The sequence below is a fragment of the Pongo pygmaeus genome, chromosome 1 (assembly GCF_028885625.2).
Source record: "Pongo pygmaeus isolate AG05252 chromosome 1, NHGRI_mPonPyg2-v2.0_pri, whole genome shotgun sequence".
NCBI lineage: Eukaryota > Metazoa > Chordata > Mammalia > Primates > Hominidae > Pongo > Pongo pygmaeus.
Window position 1 is genome coordinate 128,102,118 of NC_072373.2, and position 26,879 is coordinate 128,128,996.

General features: G+C 36.3%; 1 protein-coding gene and 1 non-coding gene across 4 annotated transcripts in view; one reads left to right on the plus strand and one right to left on the minus strand.

Annotated features, from left to right (window-relative positions):
* The window catches only part of OLFM3 (olfactomedin 3), a 196,631-nt gene that overhangs the window by 127,815 nt on the left and 41,937 nt on the right, over positions 1-26,879 (plus strand). The window contains exon 1 of one of the 3 annotated variants that reach the window (XM_054449829.2): positions 23,787-23,894. The exons of 1 other annotated variant lie outside the window; for it this stretch is intronic. Coding sequence is in view for 1 of the 2 variants with exons in the window: in XM_054449812.2 (XP_054305787.1) it covers positions 24,539-24,667 (129 nt within the window). In the remaining variant the exon portion in view is untranslated. Of the gene's footprint in view, positions 1-23,786; positions 23,895-24,402; positions 24,668-26,879 lie in introns of those variants that run through there. One more of the 3 variants, XM_054449812.2, reaches the window with a different exon arrangement.
* Positions 11,250-11,356, minus strand: LOC129023443 (U6 spliceosomal RNA). The gene has a single exon (XR_008496807.1). It is a non-coding gene; the product is annotated as a U6 spliceosomal RNA (small nuclear RNA).

Here is a 26,879-nt window from a genome sequence, read left to right on the forward strand (position 1 = left end):
AATAAGGTAACTGCACAGTGACTGAGTATGTATAAGAGTTATAAAGTCAACATATTACTCTGTTCTGTCTAAATTTCTTACTAGAATTAGAAATACAGGATCTTTTATTTTTTCTTTTTTTTTAAAAAAAGTTATGAAGTCAAGAATCAATGTTTCTGTATAGTGTCATAGGAAAAGGAAGTACTGCATGCTTTATTAAAGGTACCTTGGAAAATTTTTATATTATACATTCTTGCACTCATTCCCATAGCATGTAGGGAAGAAAAGCCCTCAGCATATGGTTATTTAAAAAAAGCTCTCTAGGTATTATAATTCTGACCTTTCTGCCTACACCCCCACAGGAAGCCACTGTGAGAAAAAAAAGTCCCCCATTATCTCCTAAGTTTGCTTGAGGCCAGGAGTTGGAGAAACCTTCTGAGAGGAAATGAATTTTGAGTTTAATTTTGATGTGTTAGTAGGCCGTTAACAGTCTGTAATATCTAAGGGGACAGAGGCATTAGAAACGTAGCAATTGGGATGTGTGAGGAAGAAGTAGAACAAGCAGTTGGAAAGCTAGACAAAGATTGCAAAGGTGTTATGAAAAGTTAGGAATCTCAAATACTGGTACTGCAAGGCAACTGTGTTGTCTTTAGCTAATTCAAGGTGGATACTTTTATATCCACTAGTCCCAGTGATAGCTGTGGGGAAAAATATGACACCAAGAAGTCATTGCCATGTACTGTAGCTAAAACTGTCTGGGAACATTGTGAAGGAGAAAGGTGAGCATGATGTTGTTGATGAATTATGGAAAAATTTTAAGGTAATGAACAACATCCCTTGAGCTACTGATGTCTCAGAGATTTTTTTTTCAGCTACAAAGAGATACATCCACATTATAGGGGGAAGGTGAAGCAATTATTTTGTAATTACCGAGTAAATGTTCACAATTTTCCATCAACTACATGCTATCTATTGGGACTATTTAACAAATAAATATGATGGGAATGTTAATATTGTTAACAGCTAATATTTTTGAATAGTGCATTAATATATTTCTGGCATTACACTAAGCATTTTAGCTGGTCAATTATTTCATAATTACCTGTATTAGTCTGTTCTCATGCTGCCATAAAGAACTGTTCGAGACTGGGTAATTTAGAAAGAAAAGAAGTTTAATTGACTCACACTTCTGCAAGGCTGGGGAGGCCTCAGGAAACTTACAGTCATGGCACAAGGGGAAGCAAACATGTCCTTCTTCGCATGGCAGCAAGAGAGAGAAAACACCAGATGATTACAAAGCCATCAGATATCGTGAGAACTCACTCACTATAATGAGAATAGCATGGGGAAAACTGCCCCCATGATTCAATTACCTCCCACTGGGTCCCGCCCATGACATGTGGAGATTATGAAAATTACAATTCAAGGTGAGATTTGGGTGGCGACACAGCCAAAACATATCATTCTGCCCCTGCTCCCTCCCAAATCTCATGTGCTCACATTTCATAACACAATCATGCCTTCCCAACGGTTCCCCCAAATCTTAACGCATTCCAACATTAACCCAAAAGTCCAAGTCTAAAGTCTCATCTGAGACAAGGCAAGTCCTTTCCACCTATGAGCCTGTAAAATCAAAAGCATATTAGTTACTTCCTAGATAAAATGGGGGTACAGGCATTGGATAAATACTCCCATTCCAAAAGGGAGAAATTGGCCAAAAAGGCAGTCATTAAACCTGAAAGTTCCAAAATGATCACCTTTGACTGCATGTTTCACATCCAGGGGACACTAATGTAAGAGGTGGGCTCCCAGAGCCTTGGATAGCTCTGCTCTTGTGGCTTTGCAGGGTACAGCCCCACTTCAGGCTGTTTTCATGGGCTGACATTGAGTGTCTGCAGTTTTTCCAGGTGCACGGTAAAAGCTATTGGTGGATCTACCATTCTGGGGTCTGGAGGATGGTGACCATCTTCTCACAGGTCCAACAGGTAGTGCTCCAGTGGGAACTCTGTGTGGGGCTCTGACCCCACATTTTCCTTCCACACTGTCCTAGCAGTGTTTCCCCATGAGGGTTCTGCCCCTGCAGCAAACTTCTGCCTGGATATCCAGATGTTTCCATACATCCTCTGAAATCCAGGTGGGGGTTCCCAAACCTCGGTTCTTGACTTCTGTGCACACACAGGCCCAATACCACATGTAAACCACCAAGGCTTGGGGCTTGCACCCTCTGAAGCAACAGCCTGAGCTGCACATTGGCCCCTTTTAGCCACGGCTGGAGCTGAAGCAGCTGGGATAGAGGGAACCATGTCCCTCTAAAGAAGGGGGAGCCTGGGCCCAGCCCATGAAACCATTCCCTCTTAGGCCTCCAGACTTGTGATGGGAAGAGCCACCATAACATGCCTTGGAGACATTTTCCCCATTGTCTTGGTGATTAACATCTGGCTCCTCATTACTTATGTAAATTTCTGCAGCTGGCTTGAATTTCTGTCTAGAAAATGGGATTTTCTTTTTTATCACATTGACAGTCTGCAAATTTTCCAAATTTGTATGCTGTGCTTCCTCTTCAATGCTTTGCTGCTTAGAAATTTTTTCTACCATAAATTATCTTCCTCAAGTTCAAAATTCCACAGATCTCTAGGGCTGGGGCAAAATGCCACCAGTCTCTTTGCATAGCAAGAGTGACTTTTACTCCAGTATCTAACAAGTTCCTTATTTCCATCTGAGACCACCTCAGCCTGGACTTCATTGTTCACATCACTATCTGCATTTGGGTCAAAGCCATTCAACAAGTCTCTGGAAGGTTCCTAACTTCTCTACGTGTTCATATCTTCTTCTGAGTCCTCCAACTGTTCCAACTTCTGGCTGTTACCCAATTCCAAAGTTGCTTCCACATTTTCAGTATCTTTACAGCAACACCCCACTCTCATTGGTACCAATTTATTGTATTAGCCCATTCTCACACTGCTATAAGACATACCCAAGACTGGATTATTTATAAAGGAAAGAGATTTAACTGACTCACAGTTCTGCAGGGCTGGGGAGGCCTCAGGAAACTTACAGTCATGGTGCGAGGGGAAGCAAACACATTCTTCTTCACAAGGTGTCAGGAGAGAGAAGAATGAGAGCTGGGCAAATTGGGAGCCCCTTATAAAATCATCAGATCTTGTGAGAACTTCCTTTTAGGAGAATATCATAGGGGAACTGCCCCATGATTCAATTTCCTCACACCAGGTCCCTCCCACGACACACAGGGATTATGGGAATTACAATTCAAGATGAGATTTGGATGGGGACATAGCCAAACCATAGCATAACCCTCATGCTGACTTTTTGAGGCAAAAACTATTATTTGTTCCTGTTATAGACATAGGTAAATGAAATATTTGTAAATTAAATAACTTTCTTTAAGTCAAACAGTTGTTGGGTAGTAGAGGCAGAATTCACATCTAGGTATGGCTAATCGTGGAGTACAAGGTCTTCATCACTGAGTTATTCTGACCTAATGGGATAAATAATCGTGAAATTCACCCTGCCTCAGAAAACAGAAAACTGTCTAATATGGAAACAACTGGTTTGGGGTATAGTATTCTAGTCTAGATTGACTTTGGAATAGTAGAGAAAACTGTCTAATATGGAAACAACTGGTTTGGGTGTAGTATTCCAGTCTAGATTGACTTTGGAATAGTATTCTAGTCTAGATTGACTTTATAAACATTGTGTGGTGGACAAGGAACGTAACAATCCTTGAGTTCTCCATATTAAGAACATTAAGAACAATTAAGATACTAAGAACATGACACCATTGTAATATTGAAAACGCAGTCTATAATATTTACGTTAGTGATGAGGTTCTTATAGCAAAATGCTTTAGTCTTAGAAGATCACAAAGGATAGAATTACTAGTAAAGATTATCTCCAGATTTGATAAGTAAATCAGAGGTTCAACTTTTCCTGTTACATTGCTGTGCAACAGTGGTCATGTTTTTAGCCTTCCTTGGCCACACCAATTACTCATCATTAAAATAAGTATAGCAATGCAAATTGACCACCAAAGCCTGTTTAATGTATAGGCAATATAACTGATCGTAAGAGGTTGTAAAGTCATGTGCTGTTTAAATGTAGTATCATAATGCTGTCCCCATTGACTGCACCATAAAGGTGCAGACCAGTAAGTCACTATTGTCCATGTCAGCAATGAGCCAAGTGTTTGGGGTTTAAATAATGGCTGTATCCTCTGACTCCATTAAAATATAATATTTCTGCTCTTCTCTCAGGCACAACATGTAGTAAAACCAATAAATATTTTAAATCATACACACATAAAACTTGAAGTTAGAGATGTTACATTCCATTACCAAGTCATACTTACTATTTATATTTTTAAAACCTGCAAATATTTGAATAAAGGATAAGTGATGTTACATATTGCATTTAAATTATTACCCAAATTGCAAACATTTTTATGTAGAATGCATATGTAAAAACAGTAATATGAGCAGATGAATGCTTATTTAAGTAATTTACTGCATTTATATTAAGTACTATTAAATGTTCTTTAATTTTCTATGTTCTTTCATAGCTATTTTTTAAATTAACATTAACCGGATTTTAAAATGCACATTACATTCCTAATATACCTTGACATTTAACAAATTACTTATGCTTTTATGAAGCAAGCATTTAAATTAAGGTACTAATCACCGAAGCTAAAAAAGACGTGGCATTATGTATTTTTAGAATTTTATCATCTATTGATTCAACACATAAATTGCAGTGTTTGAACAATAGTATTAAAGATATTTTATTTTGGTAAAATTAAAATAGAATGGATATATTTAAAGCAGTTTTATTTGATTTAATACCAACTCAAAAATACATTTTATTCAAAATGATTCAACTAAAATAAAAAAGTAGTGTTCTTTTAATTCCAATAGAGCAATTACATTTTAATGTAGAAATAATTATATCATATTTATTTATATTACCAAACATAGTGTTTCCTTAAAAACATTTGGCTGAAGAAAACAACTTTCTGGAAATTCGAGACATTTTATTTCAGCTGGCTGTATTTTAAATATACAAATGAATGGTCATTAGTGCTCTACATACTGATATATTCCTTCAGCTGATGAAATATGATTGCTGTTTTCTCTTCTGTATGCATTTGGAAAGGCAAACAGCTTTGTTGCATATAATGAAAATCACTGGCCTAACTTTCTCTTTAAGAAGGATTCTGACCAAATAAACACTCAACCAAATAGCTATGCTGTGTAAATTCATTAAGATGTTAATACAAATTCTTTATTTTCCTTTTTAAAGCAAATCTAGTAGAGTTAAATGTTATATAATTTTATGGTTACATAATTTTGACCTCATAGTCCTTGAATTTGCTAACTCTGAGCCAATGTGGGCATTACCAGACTTTGAATGATAGCACTACAGCCAGTGTCTCCCAGGACTTGTCCAGGCTGTGACTTTCTGGGGCTATTGGATATGCTAGGATAGATACTAATGATTGTAGCGTAAGAAGTGGTTATTTGGTACATTGGCACAAAGCACTGCTGAATGACCTGCTGCTGATTTGAAGGAATCAATGTGTCTTTACTTTCTATTCCAATATCCTCCCACATGTGGAGTAATATCACATACTTGGAGAAGCTACCAGAATATGAAACAGCATTTAAAAACATTATAAAAGAAGAAGTAAATGCTTAGGGGTCTGCAGTGTAGATTGAATTCTACTCTGGGCTTGTGCTAATAGCTAGATTGCTTTTGCAGGTATAAAGATCGAAAAGGCATAGCCTTATTGGAAGGTAGACTGACTTTGAAAGTAAGCCTGAAGGATCAAAAATGCCATTATATTCTCTCATGACAATCTTACTAAATCAACTTCATTTTAAGGATTGGCCAGGTCTGTTCCAATTAGGAGCACTGCTGATAAATCAGCCTGGTGCAGGGGGCTCCATAATGCTTAAAACTGGAGCAGGGAAGACAGAATAAGCAAGAAACCACACAGAAAGTCCATGGTACAAATGGCTGAGGGAAACCAAAGTGAATTCTACATAAGGAGGAGACAGAAATACTAATCAGCTTTGAAGGTCTGAGCCAAGAAATTGAAGCCAAGGAGTTAAGCTAAAGCAAATTACTTTTGCACCAGCCTAACAGATAAAACCAAATGGAATGGGCTAAGAAGTCATTAAGATGAGGGCAGAAATGGGAGAATCCTGAGAAACTGTTTTTATGGGCCTGTTTGTGGTAGTGTGGCCTGTCTTAAAAGCCTTGAACAGGGAGATAAAAATATCTTTTCGGCCATTAACTTTTCACATTCAGTGAGACATATTGGCACTGGTATTGAAGTTGACCACAAATGTTTGAGGTAAAGGATTTACAGCCATTGAGATGAGTGAAGTTCAGAGGACCCCAGCCTCACAAAACCCCCTCAACCACACTTTCTCTTGGTCTGTTCTGGTTGGGAGACTCCTGATCATGGTGCTAATAAAATGCAAAGTACACATTCCTCAAGAAAACCTCATGCTTTCCAAAATCATGCATTATAAACAAGAAGGGTTATGGCATACCCCTCAAACCTATACAATTTTGTTAGAGAATTAAAAAAAAACAGTAACTGTGTTACATACTAACACAGCTAAAAAAAAAAACATTTTATATTGCTAATAAATAAAAATACTTCAGTAAATACTGTTTAGGGTCTTAACTTTCAAGTTGAAGATTACTTGACAAAAATGGATGTAAGGACAGATTGAGGTAGCTGAGCTACAGAGACAAGAGAAAAGGCACAATTAGGGAGTAACACAGGCAACACATGTCCAAATCAAGTCAAGAAAATAACCGTAGGCAAATTATCATTGTGTAAAGGACCACGTAACTGCAGCTTGCTGCTTTCAGCTATGACAATACACTTTGCTTGTTATTTTTCGTATAAAATATTAAAGATTTTGGAAAAAAAAAGCATATGAACCAGAACAAATTCACATTATACTGACATCACTCCCCAATTAACCAATTGCATATGAGCTAATTCAGTAACACCTGAAGTTGTTAGGAGGGTTAGGAGAAGGGAGAGTGGGCTAAATTTGAAACTAAAGTTCACAGCCCTGAAGCAGAAGAGAAGAGGCACTGGCGCCCCCTAAGCTGTTTTCCCCAAGGCGTCTCAGCCCATTTCTGAAGCATCAAGTTGCTCAGAGATCCATCCTATGAGACAATTGTCTGGGAGCCAATAGCAATTAGGGATAGTAAATCTTTAATGAGATTTAAGAATATATCTTAAATCATTATGTGCAGTGATGAGGAAATTTTAATTCGATTTATCACTGAGATATATATTATCATAATTGAAAAATAACCATGTCCTCTGCAATGGAACCTCACTTTAGCAGACAGCGTTTGTTGGCTTAGAATAAAAATGTTTTCTTTGTGTCAGTTATATAACCACAATTCTTCATGAAAAAAATAATATATTTAAATTGTGATAATTTTCCTAATACTATAAGGAAAAATATATTGACATTTTTACAAATAAACCTCCTTACTTTCCTGATCTAGGCTCATCACACAAACCTAGAATGTTTCAGAGTATATCATTCTGTACTGAGTCTAGTAAGATTAACCAGCAAGAATGTGTCCAGATGAGAATAACCAGGAAGGGGGAAGCTCTGAAAGCATATCATAAGAGAAATGGTCAAAACTCTGGGCCATATTCTTCGTTAAAACATACAAGTTGAAGTAGCTTGATATTTGAAGGGCTGTTATGTAGCAGAAAGAAGTAAATCTTGGCTGGTGCAGCAGAAAGCAGAACTCAGACAATGAATGGAGTATGAGTATAGCAAGGACTTATTCATGATTGGAAATATCCAATATCAAAAGCAGCTACTGGCCAGGCACACTGGCTTATGCCTATAATCCCAGCACTTTGGGAGGAGAAGGCAGGCGGATCCAAGGCAGGTGGATCACTTGAGTCCAGGAGTTTGAGACCAGCATGGCCAACATGGTGAAACCCCGTATCTACTAAAAAATACAAAAAGTAACCAAGTGTGATGGCTCATGCCTGTAATCCCAGCTACTTGGGAGGCTGAGGCATGAGAATTGCTTCACCCTGGGAGGCGGAGGTTACAATGAGCTGACAGAGCAACACTCTGTCTCAAAAAAAATAAAAAACAAAAAACAAACAAACAAACAAAGCAACTAATTACATAGGATTTATTTTTACCAATACTGAAGGTAGTCAACTTGAAAAATCAATGTATCAGGGATTTTCAAAGGGCATTACAACACTGAGTGAAATCTGTACAAGATCATATTCATGCCATATTTTTAATGTTCTAAACTTTTACTTCTGATCATTTGGGAATAGTATATGTATTGCAATGCTTCCTCATGGTCATTTGGTTATATGAGTGTTTCTGAAATTTGGTTGCATATCAAAATCAGGAGCTTTTGAAGAGTGCAAATACATATTTCCTTGTAAGCCTGTTTATTGAATCACATTTTTGGTGAGGTGGGATCAGGAAATCAGTATTATCAAAGGCAACAGGTGATTGTGCTGCATCTAGACTCCTCTTGAAAGAATTGGGTATCTAAGGTCATGAGAATGAATTTCTCCCTTTATTGGCTAGTTAAGTTTTCAGAATTGTGCTTTTCAGTAACTAAAGTTTAGTTATTTTAAGTCAGCATCCTGTCTTATTATGGGACATTTATTTGTGAAAGTACAGCTAAACAACAATAGTAAGAGTAACAATTGCTTATAAGATAAGCACTGTGCTCAGTACTTCATGTACATTGCTTCATTTTATTTGTACAAGCCTATGAGGTCAGCCTCTCAATACTGCTTTTGCTACTTTACCAAAGGATGTAACACTGAGACACTTTGTTCTCTAAAATCATAGACTATTAGAAACTTTGCCGTTTGAAATCAGATCAGTAAAAATGGAACAACCTACACTTGTCTGGAAGATTTGAGTCACTGACACCAAGAAACAGCCTCAATTTTCAACCCAGGTGCAAAACTTCAGATAAGGGTTTTTCAGATACAATATTCAACATGTATCTTAACTTTGGAGTTTCCAAGGAAACAGAATCCAGAGTCCACTTCTTAACTCTGGCCTGATGTTAACCTCTTTACTTTGAGCCTTGCTTATTTTTAGCACTATCAAGATTCTTCTTTATTTAAGTATGCCTAAACACCATTTTCCCCCAATCCTATTTTTAACCCTGTTTCTTCCTTTTTCTGATAGGAGGCTCCATGCTTCTGCTGTGCAATCTCCCTTCATACAACAAATTAATAAACCTAACTTCGTTGAACTATAAGTATGTCTTTGGTGTACCTTGTCAGGTGGGCTTCATCAGTAGATATTATAATCTCTAATTTGAAAATTAGTAAAATGAAGTTCAGAAAAATAATTAATTTACACAGGATCACACAGTAAGTGACAAACCTGGCATTCCAACCCAGGTCTACATGACTTCAAAGCCCATGCTCTTAACACTATGCATAGAGTCAGAGAATGTTGAAGCTTCAAAAGAAACTAAGACATGCCATGCTGCTAACTTCACATGGACAGTAAGACTAGAATTCCGTTATCATGACCTTCCTATCCACTGTCATATGGGAATAGCTTTATCTTTGTTCAGCTGCCAATCAGCAACTATTCAGGCTTTTCCCTTTTCCCTGAACCTTCTATGGTGTTTCCTGAATACTCAGGCCTCACTGAGACAGTAGTAACATAGATACTACAAACACTGGTAATGTCTAGGCAGCAGCCAGTAATGCAGTTATCTTCTGATCATCTTTCTGACAGACAAAAGTATAATCAAATCTCTGGGCACAGTGGCTCACGCCTGTAATCCCAGCACTTTGGGAGGCCAGGGTGGCCAAATCACTTGAGGTCAGGAGTTCCATACCAGCCTTGCTAATATTGTGAAACCCTGTCTCTACTAAAAATACAAAAATTGTCCAGGTGCGGTGGTGGGCGCCTGTAGTCCCAGCTACTCAGGTGGCCAAGGCAGGAGAATCGCTTGAACCCGGGAAGCAGAGGTTGCAGTGAGCCGAGATCGCACCACTGCACACCAACCTGGGCAACAGAGCAAGAATGTGTCTCAAAAAAAAAGGAAGTACAATCAAATCAAACTATTTCATTTCAGATTTCTGTAGCTGCTGAGAACACAATGCATTAACTCTTCTGCATGTAGTTAGTAGAATCCTTCCCTAAAATGAGTGAATTATGTGAAAGCATGATCCTTCTTTTTCTTTTCTACCTATATCAAAAAGTCAGAGCATATGGGTGACTGGCTATTATGTTTAAGCCTCTAGACAACCCTGAGTTAAAGTTATCAAAGTATGTGTTATCCAAGCCATCAGAAATATTCACTAATTATACGGCCACTTATTTAATGAATTACCTCTCAATCCCACTAAAGTATCCCTTATTTTCTAACAGTGGAATCCTTCTTGAGCCACTGATTTTTGGATATTATGACTACCTAATGCTATTTATTATAAATATGATGGAAGTTAATATCATGTAAAAGACACATACATGAGTTCATGAAGTTGATGGAAGTGTTATGAGAGAACTGGTCTGACCAAATACAAAGGGATTACTAAAGAGTAGCTGGAAGATACACATCCTTTAATGATTGAAGAGAAAATTTATGGGACGGACTCTTCAAAAGACAATGATATGGATATCAAAAGAATAAGAGAGGCTCTGAAAAAATTATGGAATTCCTTGAAGAGTTTTGCAAAAACAAATTTCTTTATGATTGTGGAATGAAACTAAATAATGAGATTGTTAAAATAATTGCATAAACACACACATATATGAATTAAGACTTTGTTATTCATGCTGAGTTAACATGCAGTTGCAAATATATCCTCACGATAAGGATAAGATTATTTTTATTTTTTTAGTTCAAGATAAATTTTTAACTACAGCTTTTATTTACTTCTAAGAAATGTTGGTACCTATTTAAAGTGGATTACTTTTAAATGTTTTCTGTTAACAACTAGCTCTGGATGACAAGAACTCTGGACCCCCTTTCTTGATAAGAAGCATGTGTGTGCCTCTGGGCACTCCTCACTCTCACTTCTCTTACATAGCTGTCCTTTCCCCCAACCCCACTTTGGTTGTGCCTCCTTATTGTCTACACACATCAGCACTTCACTTAATTCCACGGTCTCTGAGCTGGCTTCCATGGCTCCTTCTACTCAAAGAGTGTTTTGTTTACCAGCTCCTTCTGCATCATCTGGGAGCTTGTTAAAAATGCAGAATCTCAGACTGTATTCCCAATTTCTTGGGCAGGGGCCACACTAACCTTCCCTGTATCATTTCCATTTTAGTATATGTGCTGTTCAAGCGAGCACTCTATTCCCAACTTCTGAAGCAAAATCTACATTTTCACAAGATTCTCAAGTGATTCATTTGCACCTTAATGTTTAAGAAGCACTGGCCTAGACAATTCTTAAACACTTTCTGTAATATAGGTTGAGTTTTCCTAATTTGAAAATCTACATCTGAAATGCTCCAAAATCCAAAACATTTTGAATACCAACATGACGCTCAAAGGAAATGATCATTGGAGCATTTTGGATTTTGGATTTTTGGATTAGAAATGCTCAATCAGTAAGTATAATGCAAATATTGTGAAATCCAAAGCACTTCTGTCCCCAAGCATTTCAAATAAGGGACATTTAACTTGTATTGTATTTTGTGAAATATAGAGGTCGCTTTTGTCTTGTTTTTCTCTCTTGTCTTTGCATCTAATTATTCACAAAATCCTGTGTGATGTGCCTAGCCAATGTCTTATTCTTCCCCAGTCTTTCTGTTATTTCTTATGCTTACATTGAAATGGCCGCCTAAGTACTCTCTCAGCTGGCATTCTCACTCCTTTCCCACTCCCTAATATTTATTGCATCTTTTCTGAATGATATTCCTCTAACTAACAAACTGGTTTGGTATCATCAGTTTCTTCCTGAGACTCTGTAAAGACATAGTGGTAGCAATGTTTAATCTTCTCTTTGGAGAGCTACATGTTTCTGCTACCTTTTTTTTCCTGCTACCTTTCCAACTCTATTTCCTCTCTTCCTTCGCCCTATCATGCATTTTTCACTGCCCCCACTGCAAGCTACTCAGATCTCTTAAATAACATGGGATTTTTCACACTTCAAAAATGAGTTTTCACATGCTGTCACCAGTGTTGAAATGGCCTTTCCTTCCTGATTTTCTTGGGAAATTTATTGAAGCCATGGAATCCACCATCCCTCTGAAGCCTCCTCTATCCCACCCAAATGGAATTAATCACTAACAGTTTATGACTGTATTAGTCTGTTCCGCATTGCTATAAAGAACTACCTGAGACTGGGTAATTTATAAAGAAAAGAGGTTTAATTAACTCACAGTTCTTCAGGCTGTACAGGAAGCATGGCTGGGGAGGCCTCAGAGAACTTACAATTACAGTAGAAGGCAGAGGGAAAGCAGGCGCATCTTACATGGCTGGCACAGGAGGAAGAGAGTGAAGAGGGAGGTGCTACATGCTTTTAAACAACCATATCTCGTGAGAACTCACTCACAGTCACAAGAACAGCAAGGGGGAAATTCACCTCATGATTCAATCACCTCCCGATTCAATCACCTCCCACCAGGCCCCTCCTCCAACATTGGGAATTACAATTTGATATGAGATTTGGGCAGGGACACAAATCCAAACCATATCAATGACCCATTGCACATTGTACACATTATGGGTCCCATTATACTGAAATTGTACTTACAGCTATATTTCTTTCTTGTTCCTGTCAGTATCCCACTAGAATGGGAGATCTTGAGTCAGAGTGAATTGCATTAGTTCCTGATCTCTAGCATTTAGTGTCTAGCATATAGAGGATGATCAATAAATCCTTCCTGAATGCATAAATGCAGGTTTCATGTTTCACTGGAAACAGACCTTGCTCCTCAAATAATTCTACATATATTTTTGGTAGAAAAATATTAACTAACTTATATGGATATTTTAATAGATATTAATACACATATTATTGAAAGGGAAAATATATGAGAGAAAATTTTTTTTATCATTGACATATTTATTAACCATTCCTGTAAGAAAAAGCTATTAATGAGGTTCACATGAATAATATACTATGATTATTAAACACCAGTTATGAGGAGTTTCCAGTTTTAAGATCAATAACTTCTTGAAAACCTTATGGATTACAATAAAATGTAAATTGTGACCTACACATGCATTTTCAATGTTCAGATAAGAAAAAAGTTGTTTTGTTTTGTTTTAAAACAGTGTTAAATGAGTGGAGAGGTAAATCAAAAGTTCCAAATATGAAGTGCAAAATATTACAATGATCTGTGCTTAAATTGCAGCCATGCGGCCTAGGTAATGGTTAAAAATGAGAACACATCAAAATTACCTGGGGAATTCTTGGAAACCATGCTTAAAGCCTACTTCAGTGCAGAACACCTAGAAAGGACTCAATAAAGTTTGGTGAAAGTGAAAGAGAAGAAAGGAGAAAATACGGAAGGAAGAAAGGGAGACAAAGAGGTAGAAAAGAAGGAAAGACAGATGAAAGTAAGAATGTAAGAGAAGGAAGGCAGGAAGAGAGAAGGGGAAAGGAGAGCATAGGGAGGGGGTGGAATGCTTTGCAAAGCTGGTCCATTTTCAATAAGGTAAATATATTAACACTCCTCACATTATAATGTTTATATAATGTTTATATTCCTCTTTGCAGAGACCTGACAAGAAGCCTCTATACTAGATTTACAGTTTTAGCTCTGTGCATTATGACTCATTATGTGTAAATGTATAATCCAAATTGCTTGTTGGATAATGTTTGTTTGTAATTTTGAATCTATTTTCTTGATAATGCAAGGTTCTCCAAGAACTCAGATATTTCTACATGTCTGTTGTACTTCTCAAGGAAAATACTGTTTTCCTGACAACGGTTACTTCCTTTTCACAGTCTCTTTACATTCAGTAGCCGTATATTATGTTCTAGGTAAATATCACTGTTTTATTTTATTAATGAAAAGAGAGATGAAAATGTAAAGTACTAGGGCAACAGATGTACATTGACAAAGAAAGAGCTAACATATATAAATGTCTTTTGGAGTATAGGACCAAGATCCCTATGACTTACATTTTATTTTGTGTTCAGGGCCCATAGTAAATTTTACTGTCAGTTTCTCTGAGTGAACTAGAAATTTAGATCTGAATTTATAAAACTAACTCAAGCATTATCTTTTCCACTGTGATCTTTCCTGACCATTACACTATGTGGTACTAATTCCCTCTTCTTTTTCTCCTCCATTATATCCCTATAGGTACTTACAAGTGTGGAACTATTTGAATCCAATATACATAATCACTTGTATTCTGTTACAATCCCAGTTTGATGAAATACTCAAAAGAGAAGGCTATATCATATTAATCTTAAATTTTCAGAATAGTAAATAATAGACCAGTGCCTTTAAAGGTCAGTGAGAGAGACATAACATACTTCTGTTTATGTTTTTCTGACAACAGAAAATAATACATAATTAAGCTGGAAAATGTGGAGAGAACAAAAAAATATTAAGTAGCAGAAAAAAATCAGCTATTTAATTTCAATAATAAGAGACAACCTTTATCAACATTTTTTTCCTTTACTTATCTATTGCTAAGTTCAGACATAAGTCACTGGTCTCTTTTCAGATGAGTATTTGCAAAGGGAGTTGTTTTTAAATTGAGTTACTTATGTCCTCCTGAAACAGTTTTTATAAGGTTAAAAGTGTTTAATTGCATTGAAGCCATAAAGGGCAATTTAATGAAGTAAAGGCTTTATACCGCTTCATCTATGTGGTGGTTATTTTAATGAACCAGCCTTAACTGTTTCCGTCAACCTCTCATAAAACTGTATAACTCTTAGGATGCTTTCGGTGATAAATAGTGCCTGACTTATTTCAACACCAGATCTTTAGAGGTTTATATTTAACTGTATTTGTCTGCCCAGAGCTTTCAAAACACAAAATAACCTTTACTACACATATTGATGAGAGGACAATGATGACAAACAGTGTAACTATGCTGTTACATAAAACCCTACTCTGCAGATCTCCTATTTGCATGAATTTGTTAAAAAGCAGGCTACAGATGTAATCTTCTTTCATACTTTGATGTTTGGGGTTGTTTACTACCACCAGATTTTTGGTACCTGCTAAACATACATTTTATATGCCATGAGGGAGATAAGCTTTATGAAACAACTCATAACAACTTTTCAGAAAATTGCACATTTGAAGATCCAATTTTGTTCTTTCACACAACCACTGAAACAGTCTCCTTTCTGATCACCAGGCAATTTCCCAATCTCTTTAAAATTTCTCTTTCTAAACAATTTCTTCCAGAAAAGCTTTTGGCAATAATTTAACACTTCAGTCTGCCCTAGTGAGTTGGGTGAATTAGAAAAGTCTGAAAATAGATTGCAGTGAAAATAAAGCAGGGGGACCAAGCCCTTACCTGAGTGTCAATGACTCCCTGATGAGAGCTTTGCTCCATCACATTCAAAGATAAACTCAATAAGTGAAGACATGTTGCTTTTAGTTTTTGTGCTTGGCTTTTAGCACTCTGATAGAGCATGCAAATAACTAACCTATAATGCTTCACCCACATAATTCTAATTATTTTAAAAAGACAAAATTTGAAATCAATGTTGGCTATTTTTTTGCATAACTATGAGGTGAGTGTGTGTATGAGACACAGTGAGATAGCATAACTAACGATACACTATCTAGGATCTGACTATGGGTGTTCATATACTGGCCCTGTCATTTATTAGCTGTGTGACCTCAGCTAACATATTTCACCTCTCAGTGTCTCAGTTCCTTAACTATAAACTGGTTACAATAACAATACTACCTCATCAGGTTTGTCTGAGGATTAAACAACTTCATACACGTAAAGTTCTTAGAATAGTGCCTGGATGACAGGCTTAAATAAGAAAGCTTCTCAATAAAACATAAGACAGGCACATTTTATATACTTTCTAGAATGTTTGAAGTCAATCCATATGAACAAACCATATTAGAAAGATGAATATTTAAACTCTAAAGATAAACTTTTATATTGTTAATTTACTCCAAAGTTTGATGAACTTTGCTTCTTTGTCACTAACATTTGTGCTTATGCTTTCTTCCATGAAGATAGGTAGAAGATGCATATATTTCTTTTGCATAGTGATGGCAAACATTGATTGAGCACTGATCATGTTCCAGGCCCTGTAACAGGGCTTTCTATGTAGCAGTTTATTTTATCCTCAAAAATACCAACGAGTATCTCTTATTATCCCCAACTTACACACAAGAACACCACAGCTCTGGGAGGTCACATGGCTAGTCATCTACTAGTGCCAGAACAGGGAGTGAAAGGGTACATGTGAGACTGCAGGGATAAAGACTGAGCTCTTGTGAGTGGCGCTATATCATGAAAGGGGCTACGTAGGAAATTCTGTTTAATATCTTTATTTCCTATTTGAAGAACCTAAGCCCCAAAACAAGGTAGTGACTAAGCTGAAGGTTTCTGTCACACCACTCTGCATTCTTCATTTTTATTTCTGGACTAATCCTGGATTTATATTTTCCCACTTCTTCAATTTTGAGTAGAAAGAGAAAAAAAAAAACATGTTTGCCCTGAATATATTTCTCTCCCACACATCCATTTTTTCTCCTTTGAAGTAGCAACAACAGCTGCCAACGGAGGATCCCCCAGGCTTATAGAGCATCAGTCAGCTTCACAGATGAAGGCAAAGACGAGAAGACAGAAATCCTTGCTTTAAAGAACTTTGCAAATGTTTTTCATTCTAAATTCATTCTTTCATTAGTGAGTCCTTTTAAGACAATATTGAACCCTCAAGGCAAAAATGACAAAGCACTGATTCTAGGACCTGCAAGTGGTCCCTAATTGGTTGCCAAGGGCCAAATTGAAGGAGATTTGGGTGAAAGGAGACTCAGATCTCTATCTTCTCTAAACCATTTTTTTTTAAATCTGTCTTTTCTTTTTAAATTTTATCATATTTATTGAGGGTGTACAACATGATACTTGATATAAATATAGATAGTGAAATGGTTTTTTAAAAATATTCTCTACATACCATACAGTCCCTTCTACCACCCCTAAGCTATTAGAGAAAAATTTGGCTAGCCAAAAGCAAGAAGAAGAAAAGATTGCTTCCATATTTATGTAGGGTTCCAGTGACCTGTGAAGCTTATCAACAGAAGACAGAATCAAAGTTGGAGTTAGTACTTCTTGGCTTAGACCAAAAGTGCTTGCATTCTACATGTAAAAAATGGAAGGAAAAAATACATGTAACTATAAGCATAATGTTTCAGTACTTTTCACTATCCATTACCCACATATAGGTCCATCATGCACACGTAAAAACATACATGCAAAACACAATACTGGAATATATTATACTGGTTTGTTTTGCAAGAATAGGCTCTACTGTGTATTCACACTACAAATAGTTTCCTTTTTAATCTGAGAGCAGGCCAGAAATTAAATAGTAACATATTCATTTATCCATTTCTCTCATAAATATTTATTGTGAAACTACTGTGTGCTAAACACTCTTCTAGGCTAAGAATACCCCAGTAAAGAAACCAAGAATCATTTCTCCCTCATGGAGCTTGATTTCTAGTGGAGAAAACATAATAAGCAAGATGTATAAATATATAGCATGCTACCTAGTTCTAAGGAGAAAAAAAGTAAAGCAGCAAAAGACAATATAAAGCAACCAGGTGACAAGAGTAGACATTTTAGATAGTGTGGCCAGAAAAGATCTTATGAGAGATGATCTTGGGAGGAAGGAGAAAAAGAAGTGAGAAGATATTTGAGAGATTGTAATTCCACAAGAGAAGGGCAAGTGCAAAGGCCCTAAAGTGTAAGATTGCCTTGCATCTCTGAGAAACAGCCAGGGGGCCAGAGTGGCTCCAGTGGAGTTAACAAAGGGGAGAGCTAAAAGAAATGAAATCAGAGCGATAAGAGGAGGCCAGATCATGTAGAACTTTATAGTGCAAGCCAAATATTTTGACCTTCACCATGAGAAAGACGGGAATCTAGGCATTGGAATAACATAATTTGATTTATATTTTAACAAGATAATGTTGATGTGCAGCAGTAACAAATGGGCTGAAGTGATACAAAGTCAATAACTCATGACTTTTGTAACAATCCAGAAAAAAGACAATGGAGGCTTGAAGCAGCACAGTGGCAGCGGGGGTGGTGCAAAATACTTGAATGTTGGATATATGTTGAGAGTAGACACTAGCTGGCTGAATTGATCAGAGATGTGGAGGAAAAGACATGAAGATTGAAACAACTTTTTGGCCTGAGCAACTTAACCATAGTGTTGCCAATTAACTGAAATGGGAAGATTGCAGGAATGGCTGCATGTGTATTTTTGTTGTTGTTTATTTGTTTGGTGTATTTTTGTTTTGCTTTCTTTTCTGGGGTTGGGGGAGCCATAACAGGATCTCACTTTTTCAATGTGCTAAATTTAAGATGTCTATTAAACATTGAAGTGGAGATGTCAAGTAGAGAATTGGATATGCAGTTCTGAATTGATAGGAGAGATCTGCTGGGAAAAAATGAATTTGGGAATCATTAGCATATAGATGAGGAAGAATCAGCAAAGGACACTAAGAAAGAGAGGTCATAAAATTGGAGGAAGACTAGTGAGTGTGGCATCCTGGAAGCCAAGTGAAAAAATTATTTCAAAAAGGAGAAAGTAAATTCTCATGAATGCTGCCCATAGGTTAACAAAGTTGGGGACTGAGAATTGACTGCTAGATTAGCAATCTAGGGGTCACAGGTAGCCTGATGAAAGCAGTGTCGGCGGAGTGGAGAAGTGTAAACAAAAATGCAATTAGGAAGACAGAAATTGAAGATGGTGAGTATAAACAATTCTTTCAAGAGGGTATGCTGTAAAGGGAGAGTGAGAAATGGTGGAATTCCTGGAGAGAAAATAAGATCAAGAAAGTTTGTTTGTTTGTTTGCATTTAAAGTAGGAAAAGTGTGGTGGTATTAGTGATGCTGGGAATGATCTGCTAAAGAGGGAAAATTTATTGACGTTGGAAAAAGAGGAAATAAGAGTTGTCTTTGAGTAGGTGAGAGAGATATAACCTAGGGCTGTCTACTCAAAGGGTGGGCCAAGAATTGCAGCATCAGCATCATCTGGGAGCTTGTTAGAAAAGCAAACTATTTTGTCCTGTCCTAAAGCTAAATCAGACTCAGGTGAGACCTGGAAATTTGGGTCTTAACAGGCTTGCAAGTAATTCTTATGCATGATTGTCCAAAACAACTGATTTATTGCACAGAGGAGAGGTCTGCCTTATCTAGGAACACAGTCAATGTATCCATGGCAACGAAAAGGAAGGTACACTATGTGGGCACAGGTGAGGAAGTAAGCAGATACGGTAGTGGGACCTTATGGAAGTTTTCTAGTAGTTACCTCGACTTTTCAATGAAGAGGGAAGCAAAAATAGCAATCAGTCCCTTTCCTCTACTTTGAATTGGACTATTAGCCCCAGAGCCACAGACTGATGGTGTCATGCAGCAAAGTTGTATTATTCTCTTCACCCAAGGTGACTGAATTGCAAGACAGCATATACTCCAAGCTCCACTCAGCTACCCCTTTGCAAAGCTGCAAAACTTTCCACCTTCTCTAGGCCTGATTGTTCCTTCAGCTGGTCTGTTCCTTTTGGCTGGCTCAAATCATGGTATTTCTTGTCAAAAATAGGGTTGCCATTTATTTTGCATTTGACATACTATAGACACTTTCAAAATATGTCATCTCATTCAGTCTCTCAAATAACCATTTCACATTGGTACTTCTATCTTCATTTTACAGATAATAAAATGGAGACTGAGAGACTGACTTAGTCAACGGTATCTTTCTAGTAAGTGGAAGAATCTGGAACACTATCCACTAAACTGCTTTTATGGTGCCAAAGGGGGTGGAGAGCTGTTTATGTACCTGGTCACTCTCAAACCACACCCCATCCAGGGTATCCAGCATTCCCCAAGTGATTTCAACACAAGAACTCTGTCTTCCACCTTCTTCTATTTTATGTTATTCTTCCTATTTTTCCTACTTAATTTGCTAATGAGAGCCCACTGTTTTTTTCTAGAGGTCACTCTGGTTTAATCAGTCAATACAGTTCATTTTTCGATGTTCTACCCAATTGCTGTCCTCCTTCTTATCTCTTTTTTTCTTCTCCTCTTCCTTCTTCAATAATTTCTTCAGCCCCATATTTATACCTTTACAACTATATCTAATAAGCCACTTTCCCCTCTGCCTGAAGCCATTTACAAATTTAAATTTTGTTTTAAATAATAAAAATAAAGTATGAGTACACTATTTCTTCTTAAAGCTTTTACTGTTTAGCAAGCAACCTAAGTCTCTTCTCATTTTACCTAAAGTCAAACTTTTAGGTCACAATTACCTCATTAACTGTTTATTTTCTACCATATTTTATGTGGTCATCAGGTTTTTTTCATATATTTGATTTTTCTTTTTTTTCTTTTTTTTTATTATACTTTAAGTTCTAGGGTACACGTGCACAATGTGCAGGTTTGTGTATACATGTGCCATGTTGGTGTGCTGCACCCGTTAACTCGTCATTTACATTACGTATATCTCCTAGTGCTATCCCTCCCCCCTCCCCCCACCCCACGACAAGCCCCGATGTGTGATGTTCCCCTTCCTGTGTCCAAGTGTTCTCATTGTTCAATTCCCACTTATGAGTGAGAACACACGGTGTTTGGTTTTCTGTCCTTGCGATAGTTTGCTCAGAATGATGGTTTCCAGCTTCATCCATGTCCTTACAAAGGACTGATTTTTCATATCTACCTAGGGTGTATCTTCTAGAAACCTTCCCACATGTACTATACATACAGTCCCAAACTAGGAAATATATATTATTATATGTCTGTGTAGGGTCATTAAAACAACATTTAACTTTTGTTCTACAAATAAAAGAAAAAAATAAAATTCTAATGACAGAACATGCCAATATTATGTAAATTACCTATGAGTCATTCTCACTCAATATTTATTTGCTTATTTATTATTTACTATGTAAGTCTATCATGAAATATACTCTCTGGGTAATAAAAAGGACAGGCTACTATAAAAAATCTAATGAATAAATATATTAATCAATAGCTTTCAGCATTCCATGAGCAATAATGCACACTTGTAGGTTATATAGTTATTGATCCACTATGAAATTCTACAAAGAAAATAAGTGTGTAGTCAGGTCACATTTTTTGTGAGATTACTAGATTTAGTAATATTTCACTATTTACTAGTGATAGAGAGAGTTTGGTTTGTTATTTTTAAGGACTGTATAAGTAATTAAGTTTATAGTTTACCATGAATTGAATAAATGAAAATCGTGGTAGTTTTAAAACTGCATTTTTAAGTTGACCATTTTTTTCATACATGTAGGACACATTATTCTCACTAGTCCATTAAGTTGTTGCGGCCTAGGGAAATTAATTCTTTTCTGAACTCTAGGTGTGGGGCACATTATCATCCAGTGACCCTCTGTAATACAGGTAATGCATATCAGCTGACAATAAATTCTATCTTCTTCATAAAGTTATGCTTCTACCTGTGTATCTTATTCTGATGATTGACACTCATCATCCAAACCCCAAAACTAAAAGTTTTCCCAGGTAATTTCCACTGCCTCACATTTATTCAGTCACTAAGGACTGCCAATTGTTGTGCAAACCTTTATGGAATTCATCCTTTTGAACCTCACTGACAGTTTATTATTTCAGGACCTCATCATCTCTTGCCCAAACTGTAAGACTATACCTCTAAGTGACCTTCCTGTCCCTGATATGCTTTCCAGTCTCTGCAGCCCCTGCCTGCCTATCCTGCGTCATAAAAATGACAAAGCAATGGTTCACAACATAAAACTAATGATCTTACTGCTTTGCTTTAAACTCTTGAATTACATACAAGATAAAGTCCAAACGCTTTTGGGTGACCCTGAAGCCCTCAGCTGGTCACAGCCAGCATTTCCAGCCTCATCTTATTGCCAGTGGTAATATCATTACCATTCACACTATGCTTGTGGAACTTCTGCAATTACTGGGTTGCTTGCCCTAAACACAGTCCGCTACTTCTAAATAGACTAATCCCTTCTCCCATTTGCAAACTAGGACTCAACTTTTCAAATGGATGTCACTTACGTAGACTATGAGAGTACTGCAAACTACTTAGCTCTTTGCAAATTGCAGTTGTTTTAATTTCCCACAACTAATAATTATTGTAATTTGAGTTTTTCTACTTCAATGTGTATCATTTAAACCTGTTCTAAAAACAACATAGTTTAGCTTCTATGTTGTTCATAAACATCGCCGAATCATAAACTTTTACCATTGTTCTACTTCAATTCTTTAGTGTAGTAATTTGCATCTCTGGAAAATTACAAGAAGCATTCCATTTGTATTGTTTTTCTCTATTTCTTCCTTTCTTTATAATTTGCGAATCAGAGCACTGTTTTCCCCTGATATTCAATCTTATATTCTTCTAAAAATGCTACTATTTTGTAGGCTGATAGTTCATTAATAAGTATAATTACCATCTGCTACCTCATTTCTTAAATTATCTAGTAATTATATGTATATTGTCTTTCAATTTTGGAAATTAAGCTCTTGAAAAGACACCCCCCCTTCTTTATTAAAGTAAGATAGAGTTCCAGGTGTATTTTTCAACATTAGATTTGTAAATCCACTTTGCTTTTTGTCATTAACACATTGTAATACTAATGTAAAATTTCACAGGGCTTGCTGCTAAGTTTAATACATAAAATATTGTGTCTTTATTGGTTTTTCATATGGCATGATTTTTGAAAGAATAGAAAAGTAATAATATTTGGTTTTGTGGGCACTGTGGTTAAAAAATAAGAGTTGATTAAAGTCATTTGGATATATTTTGAAAAAATAAAATGGCCTGGATTCTAAGCTAATAGTTGCAAGGAAGATTTGAGGAGTCTTTTAGCATCCACCCCATTTTAAAGCTGTTTTTGAAAGTAAAATATACACACACTATAAATATGTATCTCTTTCAATTTTATTAAGGACATTTTATTTATTTCTCCTGCCAAAACTATTTAATAAAAATATGTATCTTTGGCTGAAGATTCCAAATACAAACAAGTCCAGAATTCTCCTAAGAAATCGAAACAATATTTTTCCTTTTTGTAATCAATTTCTTTTCATTTAATTTTCATTCATCCATATATTGTTTTGTGTCCTCTCTTTATATTTTTATTTTAAAACACATATATTGGATAAGACAAAGACCTCTGATTTCTTTCATTTGGAAACTGAGATTTGGATGTGGGAAATTTATAGTATTTATGAAAACAATATAATAAAGTTACCAATAAACCCTGGATTCTATATACCACACTTGCTAATGGAATCTAATAAACAGATCATTGAATTTGAGAGCTGGAAGGGACCTTGGAGAGCATATTTTCCAACATCCTTATATTGTAGAAAAAACTGAAGCCAAGGAGTCTTGTCACTGGCCAGTCACATGGCTAACTAGAGGAGAACAAATACTAGATCCTCAGACTTCCTGAGTCCAAGTCCTGTGACCTTTATACTAAATCACATGTTCTCTCAAGATACAGACTTTCCATATCAGTCCGTCATTCCTCACAAACTGAAAATAGAGTTAACTGAGTTTCCTGTGTGACTGAACACCTACGAAGCAAAGCCTTCATTCTCAAAAGCAAAACTGGAAACACGTATAAAATTTCTGTAACAGAAGTTTTTCTGCAAGGCTGCCTTTTCTCTTTTCTGTCTGTTCAGGTGTAAGATGCCTAAAGGTAATGTTTGCCACAAGCAGTAGCTATTAATCTTTGACTATATTTTTAAAGCAATGATGCTAATTTTAGGTTACTTTCTAAAAAAAAAATTATCTCCTACTCTCAATATGATCATCTGGAAAATTATTTGCAGATTTTATTTTCATGTTCTTCCTGAAAGCACTCTGTCCTTGCCCAGAGAAATCTGTAGATATTAAGTTTGGTGTTTGAAATGTGCACTTTGGCAGACCTCCATTTAAAGGTGTATTTTTTTTTTAATGAAAGATAAAGAGTAGCTGATTATTCTTACACAAACCCCAGAGGAAATGGATTCTGTTGACGGTAACTAACTAAAGTGGAGCTGGGAAAGCTCAAGTTTCCGCCTGCCTCCAACCTCTGCTCTCTGATAATTACCAACCAAGCCTATCAAGAATATTTTGTTTGATGATCCAGCAAAATGTCTGGTAAGGGAGGAAAAAGAAGGGCAGGGCACTTCCCACGAGGATAGGGGAAGGAGGTTCCGTAAGCTTTCCTGGGTGATTAGAGCTGGGGAAGTTGATCTCTTTTCATGCTGTAGATGTGGCGCGCTGCAGTCACGCCTCCCGCTGCCAGCCCAGCACCGGGATCTTAATCAGTCACTATGAAAACTCATTAGCTCCACAGCAATGAGTCCTCCACTGCTGAAGCTTGGCGCTGTGCTTAGTACCATGGCAATGATCTCAAACTGGATGTCCCAAACTCTCCCATCCTTGGTGGGACTGAACACCACGAGGCTGTCGACTCCGGATACCTTAGTAAGTTACTGCGGTGGGTTTGGCCATCTTGAGAAGTGAGTGCATTTAGTGGGCTTTGTTTTGTAAATTGCAAAGGCTAAGATTTTGCGTCTCGCTTTACAGGTCAGCTTCAAAAATGTAGTGTCTATGTGGTAACTTTCATCATATTTATTTATTTACAAACACTTTATAGTTATACCCCAAAAATGGACTGCTTGAGAAATGAGCTATGAAAGAGAATACTAGAGTCATTAAATTCTTAAGGGTGAAAAGCTTTAACTATATTACTTCGAAGCTTGGGCAATTCTTAAAAATATGTATATATGTTTTGTTTCTTATTCTTTTACTTATTTTAATATCTGTAAAAATCTTCATAATTTTTCCCACAAAGTAAGCTACAAAGTATATTCTGTCAAATCTAGTTTTACTACAGCAGATTCTTCCTTGGAATGCAACGCCTGTGACTATTTGCAATGAATTCACTCAAAGAAACTAACATCTTTTAAGCATAAATGAATTAAAAAACTCGCCAATTTAAAGCCTGCCCAAAATTCCTTTAAGAAAGCTAAGAAACATGAGCAATAGAAAACTTACTTGATAAAAACATCTTCCTGTATTTTTAATATTTTATGAAGACTTCCTATCACAAGACTATCTTGTATAATCTTCATTCATCTAAAATTAATGGTTTTTTAATCCTCCCTACTTTCTAACAAAGTATTTCCTGATAGTTTGAAGCAAGGCTCAGTGAGCAACATGTTCGATATTTCAAAGAAAAATGAAAACTATTGTTTTTTGAAATAGAAATTTACAAATTCAAATTAAAGGAATTTCTTAGAAAATAATTCCTCTGCCCTGAAATAAAAGGTACCGAAGCAAAACCAGGGGCTTTCACTTTCATGTGGGTTACTTCAGTGGATCAGAAAAAGTCAGACATGGAAAGAAAAGTAGCCCTCCATTTCCAAGTGTTATTTGCAGTTACTAATAATAATCTATCAACCAATGTTACTTAACTGAGTATAGTCTGACCAAATAATTAAATAATTTTCCAGATTCTCCCAGTGCTTAAGGCACCAGCAGAGCACATACAAGCCACACTTTGACCTGCTTTTACACTTTCATTTCCCTTAGGTTACTTATGGAACCCCAGAGCCTCCATTGCTGAGATCCTCTTCCCTACCTGAATGAAGTGGCCTGGCAGGAAGGATGTAAAAGAGATTTGGAGTTATAAAGAAAGCAAGATAGATATCAATAAACAATTACAAAACATAAACTTATGTTATCTAATATTTACTGAGCCAACTTTTTTTTTCAATGTCGAAGTACCAGATTTCAACAACATCATTGTTGAATTAACTCTTGCAGGATAGTGAATGTAAACTGAGGTACTAATGAATGAGTTATATTTCAAACTTGGCACCTTGATTCTGACATATTTTTTTTTATGTATATAGACATTGGCTTAGTGATTTTTTTTATTGTTGACTGATGAGAATTAAATTTCCAAAATTATACATGATTCTCTTAGGATTTCTAGTTATCTTGCAAGTAAATTAAATATCTTTACTTACTGATTGAAAAATATAAAGCATTGTTGTATGTATGTGTACGTTTTGACACAGACAATTCTTACTTTTGATTCCCCTCCTTTGCAAAAAAAAAAAAAAAAAAAAAAGAAGAACAAAAACAGAAAATGTAGAAAAGGTTTCACTATGGCTACTGAAAATAAATCAGTAAATGGTATTCACTGGAATGGAGAAAACCTTTTTTAGATGTTTCTTTTTTTTTTTTAGGTATGCTTTACAGAAGAGCAATGTCTATGACATTTCCCTAATTATCCAAATGAGTGCTCATACTTTAAGATTCCCGTGGTGAAGAATGAATGCATCAGTATCTCTTAGACTAGGAACATAAAATGTTAATGCTAGAAAGGTGGAAAGGATCTTAGAAACCATCAAGCCAGTTATGTTCATACTATTTTTAGCAGCAGATTTTTTTTTTCAAATTAAATCTTATATGTGCTAAATAAATATTTTCGAATAAAACAAAATGAAAATTCAAAATATAAAAGAACTCATAGGTCAGATAATAAATGATTGGGAGAGGCATTTACTGGGCCTCCACCATGTGTTATCTCCCCACACAATCAACTCCTTGCCTCAGTCAAGATATCTCCTTAGAAATCTTAGGGCTCTCAAGAGTTTAGCTGGAAATATGACTGATCTAATTCAGC